The 12292-nt window shown below is 36.3% G+C and overlaps 1 protein-coding gene across 1 annotated transcript in view; it reads left to right on the top strand.

Annotated features, from left to right (window-relative positions):
- RNGTT (RNA guanylyltransferase and 5'-phosphatase) overlaps nt 1–12292 on the top strand; it is a 323382-nt gene that overhangs the window by 177105 nt on the left and 133985 nt on the right. The window contains exon 13 of the mRNA XM_002714574.5: nt 6129–6229. Coding sequence (XP_002714620.1) covers nt 6129–6229 — 101 coding nt within the window. The remainder of the gene's footprint in view (nt 1–6128; nt 6230–12292) is intronic.

Below are 12292 nucleotides of genomic sequence, written 5' to 3' on the forward strand. Positions count from 1 at the left end.
AGATGCCTTTATCCCATATCAGAGTGCTTGGGTTTGAGTTCTGTTCCTGATTCCAGCTTCCTGATAATGCATACCTTGGGAGACAGGAGGTAGTGCTTTGAGTGGTTGGGTCCTTGGTCACCCACGTAAAGGACCTGGATTGAGTTCTAGCTCCTGGCAAAGCCTGGCCCCACCTTGGTCTTGAGGGCATTAGAGGAGTGATCCAGGGGATGGAGTTTCTCTGTGTGTCTGTCACTCTCTGACTCTCAGATCGATAAAAGTAAATAGATAAAAACAATAAAGTGCATTACTCCCTCTTTAAACCCTAGAATATGTATCTTGAAAGAATGTCTTGAATCCTTATTTATAAATCACTGAGATTTTGAATTTCAAGTCGGATGAATTAGGAATTTTTATTTTTAAGATACTAAGTCCCTATTTTGTATATCTTTCCCCTTATTTTGGGGATCATCAAAAAAAGATTTCTTTTTATAGTGATGTGTATATATATTTTTGATGAACATTGTTAATTTCATAAGTTTGAATTTCTAATTTTAAAAATCAATATACTTGACAAATATTTTATAGTGAATTTAAAATTTTTTTCCTTTTTATTTTATTATTTATCATATACTTACTGAGCATTTTACTGTGATTCATAGGTACAAAATTGTTATTTTCATTCTGAAGTAGAATTTATATTCCAATAGGTATTTCAGCACATTTGCTCATGAGTCTGTCATTGTTGAATGTACATTCAGTATTTGGGAATTACAGTAATTAAAAAACTACTGTTTTCTAAATTTTTTTCATGTATTACATTAATTTTTATAAAAGTGCTTTGAAATTCCTAATGTCAAGTCTAGTATTTCAGATTAAAATAAGTGATTTGTTTGGCATTGTGATAAGGAATGACTTAAGTTTCTGAATTATTGCTATGTAAAAATAGGAGCGTTAGTTCATGCTGTTTTTTCAATAGAGAAGATTGAGTCTTGATTTCCAACTTGATTTCCACAGAGGAGAATGTGAATGATATTTAATATACAAATAAAATTACATATTAGAACACTTCTTAGATTTGATTATTTCTTACCTCAATCTGTTTTCTGTTGTTATAGCAAAGGACCTGAGACTGGGTAGTTTATAAAGAATGGAAGTTTATTTGTCTCCTGGTTCTGGAGGCTGGGAAGTTCAGGAACATGGTGCCAACATCTGTTCCGTGTCTGAGGAGGGCTTTCTTGCTGTGTCATAGTATGGCAGGGGCATCACGTGGCAAGACAGAGCAAGCTTGTGCGCTCTTTTAAAAAGCCATTATTGCTGCCCTGGCGCCCACCTTAAGAATCTGTAACACAGGAATTTGGGGGTTAAGTTTCTAACACGTGAACTTTAGGGGACATATTCAAACCATAGCAGTACCTATTATGAGATATTTCAAAACTGTAATCCTTAAATTTTCCTAAGTTTAATAGCTTAAATCAATGTTTTATTTATTTATACTTTTATTGCTAGAATTGTTTATCTGCTTTTATTTGTGAGTCAACAACTTGAAAAATTTACCCCTCTTCCTTAAATTTATTTATGTTATTTGAAAGGCAGAGTTAGAGAGAAAGAAATTTTCTATCTGCTGGTTCATTCCCCAAATGACTACAATGGACAGCACTATACAAACAAATGACACTATTCTCTGGACAACCACTAGTGACAAAATGTTTCATTAATCTCTTTTTTGTTTGTTTTGAAGATTTATTTATTTATTTGAAAGGCAGAGTTACAAAGAAGGAGGGAGAAACAGAGAGAGAGAGAGTCAGAGTCTTCCATCTGCTGGTTCATTCCCCAGATGGCTGCAACGGCCAGGACTGGGCCAGTCCAAAGCCAGGAGCCAGGAGCCACATCTAGGTCTCCCACATAGGTGGCAGGAGCCCAAGCACTTGAGCCATCCTCTGCTGCTTTCCCAAGCACATTAGCAGGGAGCTGGATTGGAAGTGGAGCAGCTGGTAGCACCCATATGGGATGCTGGTGTTTAACCTGCTGCACCACAGTGCCGGTCTCTATTTTTAACATTTCTAACAAATTTTTATTCTAAGCAAGTATACAGGAATTTATTTGTGTGAAATAGTATTCCATTTTGGTTTTGATTTGCAATTCCATAATGAGTAATGATGTTGAGCATCTTTTTGTGTACTTATTGGCCATTTGTGTATCTTTGGAGGAATGTTTATTCAAGCGCCTTGGCTATTTTTGAATTAGATATTTTACCTTTCTGCTTTTGAGTTGTTGAAGTTCTTTATATATTCTGATGATTAAATCCTTATCAAATACATAGTTTGCATTCATTTTCTCCCATTCTATAAGTTATCTTTTTACTTTATTGATAATGTCCTGTGATACACCAAGATTTTTAGTTTTGTTGAAATCCAATTTATCTCTTCCTTTTTTGTTACTTATGCTTTTGGTATTAGCTCTAAAAATATATTGCTAAATCCATGTCTTGAAGATTTACCTTTATGTTTTTTTAAAAACAACTTTTCTAGTTTAGCTGTTATATTATGATTTTACATTCATTTTAGCAGTGAGTATATGTGAAGTAGGTGTGAGGTAGGGGTGTGGCTTCTTTGTTCCAAATGGTTATGAAGATTTACTCTTTTTTTTCTTTTTCTGGTGTTAGCTATTATATTTAGTTTGTTGATCCATTTTTGTTAATTTTTGTTTATGATGTGATGTGGGGTCCAGCCTGACTATTCGGTGTGTGGAAATTCTGTTGTCCCAACACTGTTTATTAAAGATAATATTTGTTTCCCATTGAATGGATGTGATACCCTTTGATAGATGTGTAGATTTATTCCTGTAATTTTCTGTTCCATTCTTTTATATGTCTGTTTTGATTAAAAAATAAAATCAACAACACTGGATAAATAAATCAGTAACACAAAGCTGTTTACTGTAGCTTTGTGCTATGGTGGTTTTCCTTTTGTTTGTTTTTGTTTTTAAGATGTCCTTATTTTACTTGAAAAGTAGAGTTAGAGGGAGAGACAAAAAAAGAGAGAGCTTCCATCCTCTGATTCACTCCCCAAATGGCCACAATGGCCGGGACTGGACCAGGCTTAAGCCAGGAGCCAAGAACTCTGTGCAGGAGCCCAGGATAATGAGCCATCTTCTGCTGCTTTCAGGAGCATTAGCCACAATCTAGATTAGAAGTGGAGCAGCCAGGACTTGAACCAGCACCAATTTTGGATGCCAGTGCCATAGGTGGCAAGCTAACCCACTCCACCTCAACGCCGGCCCCTGTGCTAAGTTTTTGAAAGTGGAAAGTGGGACTCTTTCAAATTTGTTCTTCTTTTTTCAAGAGTATGTTAGTGCTTGTGTGACCTCTTAAGATTCCATGTGAATTTGAGGATTAGCTTTTCTATTTTTCTGAAAGAGCTGTTGTAATTTTGATAAGCATTGCATTGAATTTATAGATTGTTCTGGGTAGTATTGACATCTTAGCAATATTATGTCTTCCTATCCATGAACATGTGATATCTTTCCATTTTTGGGCTTTAACTTCTTTTGTCTGTAACTTTCATTATACAGGTCATTCACTTCCTTGGTTATGTTTATTCCTAAGTATTTAGTTCTTTTAAATGCTATTGTAACTTTCATTAATTTGTTTTCATGTTTTCGGTGCTAATATATGGAAACAAAACAATTTTTGTGTTACCTTATCACCAAACAAATTATTAGGAATAAGTTGAATAACTTGTGCAAAAATTGCATAGTCAAATCTGTAGAGCATTGCTGAGATGTGTTTAAAGAGATGTAAATCAAATTTTCATCTTATTTGAAAGGCAGAGAGACTTGTGGGGTGGAGGTGAGGAGAGGGAGGGATCTTCCATCCACAGATTCACTCCTCAGATTCCCACATCAGCCAAGGTTGGGCAAGATTGAAATCAGAATAATAAAGTCGAGGACTTCCAGAACTTCTTTTCTTTTCTTTTTTTAAAAGATTTATTTTATTTACTTGAAAGACAGATTTACAGAGAGAGGTAGATATATAGAGAGAGATTTTTCCATCCGCTGGTTCACTCCCCAATTGGCTGCAATAGCCGGAGCTGCACTGATCTGAAGCCAGGAGCCAGGAGCTTCTTCCTGGTCTCTCATGCGGGTGCAGGGGCCCAAGAACTTGGGCCATCTTCTACTGCTTTCCCAGGCCATAGCAGATAGCTGGATCGAAAGAGGAGCTGGTGGGACTAGAACTGGCGCCCATATGGGATGCTGGCGCTTCAGGCCAGGGTGTCAACCCGCTGCTCCACAGCGCCAGTTCCCAGAACTTATTTTCAAAATTTATAAAGTTATGGTGATAGAGATAGCATGCTCTTAACAGGAAGAGAGGCTTATCTGTCAAAGCAGCAGATAAGTGAGAATAGAGATATATTTATACTTATAAACAATCACCTGATTATTTGTTTCTTCATTTAGAGCGACAAAGAGAGCCTGAACTGGGCTAAGCCAAAGTTGGAAGCCAGCACCTGGCTGCAGGTCTCTCATATGGGTGAACCCATTAACTACTGCCTCCTGGAATATGTATTAGCAGAAAGCTAGAATCAGGACAGAACTAGGATTTGAACCCAGGCATTCTTTCATGGGAAGTGGGCATCCCAACTGTTGGCTTAACCACTAGGCCAATTGCTGTCCCTGAACAGCTGATTACTGACAAACGAACCAAGACCATTCAGTGAGGAAAACATTGTCTTTTCAACAAATGGTTGTGGATTTATTTGATTCATTTGCCAGTGAACCCAACTTTTTGCTTCACAGCATATAAATGAATAAACCTTCAATAGATCATATACTTAAAAAAAAAATAAGAGGTAAAATTGTAAACCGTCTCTAATAAAAACATGGTAGAAAGTTGTAGTGACGTTAGGTTAGGGAAATATCCCTTAAGTAGGATACCAAAGCACAAATTACGTAATTTAAAAGATGAAGAATTTTCATTTCCTAAGAAAATTTTTGCTCTTCAAAAGAAATTGTTAAGAAAATGAAAAGGAAAGTCATCAATGGTCAAAAAATATCTGTAGTACATATATACAACCAAGGGTATTTGTCCAGAATATATAAACAACTCTTAAACGCCAACAATGAGAGAAAAGGCTTAGTAAAAACAAGAGTAAAATATCTGAACAATTTCTTCATCAAAAGAATTCATACAGCTAGCAACAAGCAGATGCAATGGTCTTTACCATCTTTTGTCATTAGAGCACCACAAATTGAAATTACGAGACACACACTTTAGAATGACTAGAATTAGAAAGTTGAGAAGGGCCTAGTTTGTCCTTGGAAGATGTGGACCTCTCTTAGGTTGCTGGTGGGGATGGATGTTATAGCCACTTTGGAAAATAGTTTGACTGTTTTTTTTTTTTTTTTTCTTTAAACAAATAAAAAGATTTATTTATTTATTTGAAAGGCAGAGTTACAGAGAGGCAGAGGCAGAGAGAGAGGACTTCCATCCTCTGGTTCATTCCCCAAGTGGCTGCAATGGCCAGAGGTAGGCCTATCCAAAGCCAGGAGTCCAGAGCTTCCTCAGGGTCTCCCACACGGGTGCAGGAGCCCAAGGGCTTGGGCCATCCTCTACTGCTTTCCCAGGCCATGGAAGAGAGCAGGATCTGAAGTGGAGTAGCTGGACTGGTACTGGTGCCTATATGGGATACTGGCACTGCAGGAGGTGGCTTTACCTGCCATGCCACAGCACTGGCCCCAAGAATTTCTTACAAAGTCTGACATACATTGTATGACTCAGTCATCTCACTCTCCTGGGTATTTACTTGTGTCTCTTTGTCCTGTTAACTTTTATTCATTGTCAGTTATCTCTCAGTGAAGCTGAACAAGAAAAATAGTTTTTCCCATTACCATTCTTCTTTGAAGTTATAGAACGATTGGCCAGAATAACTGGTTTTATTTTTCTTGTGGACTTTTACAAACTTTCTGCATGTATTTGGTAGGAAAAGGAGAAAGGCCATCAGTAAGAAGATAGATATCAAGCGTCACTTGGTGGTTGAAGATAAAAGTAGTTGTTTTTCTTAATAAAAAAGTAATATTGTGTTTAATAAATTGAATCTTTACTTTTTAGCTTCTTATTGACTGTTAATGACCATTTTAATTCACTACAGAAATATAAACCTGGCCGATGTGATGATATTTTGAAGTGGAAACCTCCTAGTCTGAATTCTGTGGATTTTCGCCTGAAGATAACAAGAATGGGAGGAGAAGGGTGAGTACACAATTTGGTTCCCTACCATTTTTACATGAAATAATACTCTGTGCAAGGCTTTACTATCTGCAGGTAATACTTCAATTAAAAGAAAGTAAAATATTTTACAATATATGTTATGTATATACATGTACATCTATTTCATTTTCACATATTATTCTTTTGACCTGTGACAGTTATTTTGCTAAAGTTTAATATCCTTTCAACTTTAGTAATTTTGGTATTAAGAGCCTTTTTAAAAATAGTACAGTAAAAGATTGTTAGATTGTTAAAGTGCAAATAGATTTCACTCAAAAGTAATACTGGCAAATGAGTTATTTATGTAAACTGTGATCATTGGTATTATCGTTAAGTACATTAAAGTAAGTTCTTACAACATTGGCGGAAATTACTTTGTGTTTTCATCTACATGGCAAGCATACTTATTTTTCCATACTTTAGTTGTTTACTTTCACTAATGTTTTTCATAATGGTCATTAAGTATTTTTTATTTCTTAATCTTCTATGCTTTCTACATGCTTTAGAGTAAAGGATGCTTTAGCATGAATATTTTCATAATTTTTCCAAAGCTTCGTATTATTTCACTTTACCCCGTCTCTAATCTAAGTAAATACAATAAAATAGAAAAATTTAATCAAGGAAATAATAAAGAAATAAATAATGCTAGCAAAGAGATTAAAGTTTACCAATGCACGCCATGACATTCTTTTTACTTGTCGAAAGTAAAACACAGATACACCCTTTTGTAGCTAATTAAAAAGATTATTAGTTATGAGTCTAGATTCCATAATATTAAAATTTGTCTCTTAAGGGGAAGTCCATTCTCAAAGAGGGGATATCATGCAGTGTTGCTGAATTTTAAGTAAAAAAGAGGGTATGATAAAGACATAATGGATGTGTATATTCAAAAAGTAGGCAATTTAATATTTGATATCTTTAAATTTTTGTGCCTTAATTTGCCATGTGGCTTTAATGGCAAAAAAAAAAAATTGTTATAACAACTATCTGAAGCCCTCAAATAGGTATTTAGCTTTGTTTGTTCTGCTTTTAATTTAAGGATAGATAATTTTAGACTCCCAGTCCCCACATACACACCCACAAACACACATACACACACATACAAATGATTATGAGGTAGTTTACAAAAATAGTGTTTCTCTTATCTAAAAGCAATACATAGTAAATTAAGGATTATTCTTCTCGACAAAGGGTTGCCAAAGAACTGTGGAGTCTGTCTATCAGTAATCATGAAAGCTGGGTGTAGGCTTGCTACCGTCTCATGGAAGTGCCTTGTACACTTTTAAAATAGTGGAGACTGAGTAATTAATTCAGCTGGCACATAACTTTTAAAGATTATTATTTATTATTAAAAGAAACTGATGGAAGATATTAAAAGAAGCTAGAATGTGTTAAATTTCATTATCTCTAAAGCTCTGGTTTTGCCTATTATGATATTTATTAACATTTGGTAAAGGAGTATAAGCACTATGTGTTTTTCTTGATTATTTCTTTGAGTTTTGAAAAATCATTTAGTTTTGCCTTTTACAGATTATAATATGAGGCTATACATAGATCGCCCATTTCTCCACATAGCAAAAACTGATATCTTTTCTTGCAATTACATGTTATAATGAAATATGGCAAAAAGTCATTATTTTAGTAGTTTTCTGTTTTTATTCTTGGTATGCTCTGAATATATTTTGTTCTTTAAAAATTTAAGGCCTGTTTATGTCTTCTTACAAATAATTGAATTCCTCTTAATCCTAGTGCATGTTGAAACATACCAATGTTACTATTAAAGGTGATTTTCCGATAGGAATATGCAGGTCACATCAGTGCAGGCACATAATTTATGTAACATGGTGTCAGTTTTAAAATAATATTTTAATTTGAAATATAATTGGTAAGTTACATAAAACATGCATTATTCAGTTAGGGTAGTATAATATGCCTTTTTCATGTAAAGAATGTTAGACAGTATAGCAGTTTTCACTAAATAAATGAGTTTATATATAATGATCAACAGCGACTAAGTATGTTAGAGAAGCTGTAATAGTATGAAAGGAGAGTAGTGGGTCCCTTGGTCATAAGAATCATAGTATGTGGGGTCAGCGCTGTGGCATATTGGGTAAAGCTGCCACCTACAGTACCAGCATCCCGTGTGGACTCCAGTTCAAGACCTGGCTGCTCCACTTCCAATCTACTCTCTGCTATGGCCTAGGAAAGCAGTAGAAGATGGCCCAAGTGCTTAGGCCCCTGCACTCACATGGGAGACCCGGAGGAAGTTCCTGGATCCTGACTATGGATTGGCCTGGTTGTTGCAGCCATTTGGGGAGTAAACCAGCAGATGAAAGATTCTCTCTCTCTCTCTCTCTCTCTCTGCCTCTGCCTCTGCCTTTCTGTAACTTTGCCTTTCAAATAAACAAATACATTTTAAAAAAAGTTTATTTAAGAATTATAGGCTGGCACTGCGGCTCAATAGGCTAATCCTCCACCTTGCGGCGCCAGCACACCGGGTTCTAGTCCTGGTTGGGGCACCGGATTCTGTCCCGGTTGCCCCTCTTCCAATCCAGCTCTCTGCTGTGGTCCTGGAGTACAGTGGAGGATGGCCCCAGTGCTTGGGTCCTGCACTCCATGGGAGACCAGGAGAAGCACCTGGCTCCTGGCTTCAGATCAGTGCGGTGCGCCGGCCATAGCAGCCATTGGGGGGCGAACCAACAGGAAAGGAAGACCTTTCTCTCTGTCTCTCTCTCTCACTGTCCACTCTGCCTGTCAAAAAAAAAAAAAAAAAAGAATTATAGTATTTAACAACAAAGTAGGACTAAGATACTAAAATACCATGTGATAAATTAATTTTTTTAAGATTTATTTATTTATTTGAAAGGGTTACACAGAGAGAGGAGAGGCAGAGAGAGAGAGAGAGAGAGAGAGAGGTCTTCCATCCGCTGGTTCACTCCCCAATTGGCCGCAACGGCTAGAGCTATGCTGATCTGAAGCCAGGAGTCAGGAGCTTTCTCTGGGTCTCCCATGCAGGTTCAGGGGCCCAAGGACTTGGGCCATCTTCTACTGCTTTCCCAGGCTATAGCAGAGAGCTGGATCGGAAGTGGAGCAGCCAGGACTCCAACCAGCGCCCATATGGGATGCTGGCACCTCAGGCCAGGGCGTCAACCCGCTGCGCTACAGCACCAGCCTCTATAAACTAATTTCTTTTCATGATTTTTTTTTTTTCATTTTCAGTTCTCTTTATATACAGAAGATCAGTTTAGCATATATTAAGTAAAGATTTCAACAGTTTGCACTCACATAGAAACACAGTGAAAAATACTGTTTGAGTACTAGTTATAGCATTAAATCACAATGTACAGCACATTAAGGACAGAGATCCTACATGAGGAGTAAGTGCACAGTGACTCCTGTTGTTGACTTAACAAATTGACACTCTTGTTTATGGCATCAGTAATCACCCTAGGCTCTTGTCATGAGTTGCCAAGGCTATGGAAGCCGTTTGAGTTCACCGACTCTGATCATATTCAGACAAGGTCATAGTCAAAGTGAAAGTTCTCTCCTCCCTTCAGAAAAAGCTACCTCCTTCTTTGATGACCTGTGCTTTCCACTGGGATCTCACTTGCGGAGATCTTTCATTTAGGTGGTTTTTTTTTTTTTTTTTTCTTGCCAGAGTGTCTTGGCTTTCCATACCTGAAATACTCTCATGAGAGTATTTAACTTTTCATGATTTAACTTGCATATATTTCAACAAAACTTAATGTGGGGTGAAATGTCTTGAAAGGTATAATATAATATAAATGCTAACTTTTGAAAATATCTGCAGTGATTTCCTTTAATGAAGTCTTAGGTTTTCTAGTTATTTTTTCCCCCTAAAATTTATTCGTTTATTTATTTGAGAGGAGGAGAGACAGAGACAGGCAAATAAAGTTCCTATCTAATAATAAAGTTCATTCCTCAAATTCCTCTACTGGTGAGAACTGAACTGGGGTCAAAGCTGGGAGCGGGAAACAAAATCCAGGTCTCCCATGTGGGTGACAGCATCCTAATACTAGAGGCATCACCTGCTCCCTCTTGGAGTCTGTATTAGCGGGAAGCTAGAGTCAAGAACTAGAGCCAAGAATGAAACCCAGGCACTTCAGTGGGGATCATGGGTGTTATAACCAGTGTCTTAATTGCTAGGTTAAATCCCTACCTTCACTATGGTTTTGAGTCTCACTTAACTGCTATAATAAACACACATATATAGATCTATGTGTTAAATGCCCTGTTGATGGCAATTAGAACCTAAATTTTTTTTGTCCTTTATAATGTCTGCTGATTTATCATAGCCTAAAATAACTTTTATATATCTTAGAGTTTGTGTTGCGTTGTATAAACATATAGTATAGATTTTCCTCTGAGTACTCTTCATTGTTTTAAAAATCTTGTGGTTGTGTATTAACTAATTTGTATTAGAAAACCATTGTCATTATCAAAGATGAGAATTACAAAGGTAGTCTCTGCTTTGGGAGTCTTGAGCTCTTGGTTTCCGTGTCAGTGGCTTAGAGTATAAACATACTGTTTATATAGCATGGAAGTTCAGAACACAGATTCTAGAGCCAGACCCCCTGGGTTGAAATCTGTGTACTAGCTCTGTGACTTTGAACACATCACTTCTTACATGGAGCAGTCTCTTCAACAATAAAATAGGAATTGACCTCATAAGACTTCTGTGAGGGTTGAAAAGCATTTATACGTAAAATATTTACAGCAGAATTGGGTATGCTAAGCATTTAATTGTTAAATATTATTTTTGTTGTTTTAATGAATATAGATTTAGAAGTCCATATTCCTTCCTGCTATTCCTACAGTTTCCAATGCATCATGTAAGTGCAACCATGTAAATCATTTCCTGTTTGATTGTAATCCCTGTTGATCTTCCCCTTTTAAGATGCATGTATCATTGACTTCTTTGTATAATTGATTATGAACTGTTAAAAATCCAGAGAGTAAGACCACAACAAAGGCACATGATTTTTATTCATGCAGTTTTTTTTTTTTTTTGTAGCAAATCTCTTAAAATAACCTTAGCAGTATGTATAGTGAGTAAGAACATGGGTTACTGGCCAAAGCTATTGAATACGGAATCCCAGGTGCATTTCTTACTTACTGTGTGGTTGTTTCTTAATCTAAGCTTCCTCATCCGTAAAATGTCCAGAGTCATGAGGCATAATTTGTTGTGAAGAGTTAACTAGTAGGCAAAATGTAAAAATGCAAAATGCAAAAAATGCTTTATAAGCCTTTTATGGGGATTAAATAAATGATGTAAGTAAATTCAAAACAGAACTCGATAAGAATTTCCTTTTCTCATTTTGATGTTTGTGGTTATTAATTTAATCTCAGAATTTATTTGTAACTCATTGATTCAAAATACATTCATTTGGTATTATTAAGGGGAAATATAAGTACTCTGGATGAAACAGCAGTACTTTTCTGGTAAATTATAAGGGTATTTTTCTCCTTATAATAAGAAATATACATTCTAAAACAATAGTGAAATTTAACTTTTTTTATCACATTGCAAATATCTGCAGTGTCCATTTTGATTAGGGTGTAAGCATACAGGCAGTTTTCTAAGCTGTTTGGTAGGAACACAAATTGTGTACAACTCTTCTATGGATCAGTAAGTTAGTGTGTATGTGTGTGTATGTTTTATATATACACACACACACACACACACACACATATATATAAATATAAAATCTCCTGAGAAGGTATGCTCGGATTTTGTGAAAGGAGATATATCCTATGTCTTGTACAGAGTTGTATTTCTAGTACCTGGTAGCATGATGGCCAGTATGTAGTAGTCTCTCCAGAAATAGCAATTGGTGGAACATATAAACAAAAGATAATTAAAAAATGTTTATATGTATGAATTAAAAAAAATCATATGGCAAGGAGACACAGAGACAGGAAGAGAGTGAGAGAGAACAGGAACGAGCATTGCTATCCACTGGTCCAGTCCTCAAATGTCCACAGTTGGGTTTGTCTGAAGCCAGGAACTCAATCCAGGTCTCC

Source organism: Oryctolagus cuniculus, chromosome 5, assembly GCF_964237555.1.
Source record: "Oryctolagus cuniculus chromosome 5, mOryCun1.1, whole genome shotgun sequence".
NCBI lineage: Eukaryota > Metazoa > Chordata > Mammalia > Lagomorpha > Leporidae > Oryctolagus > Oryctolagus cuniculus.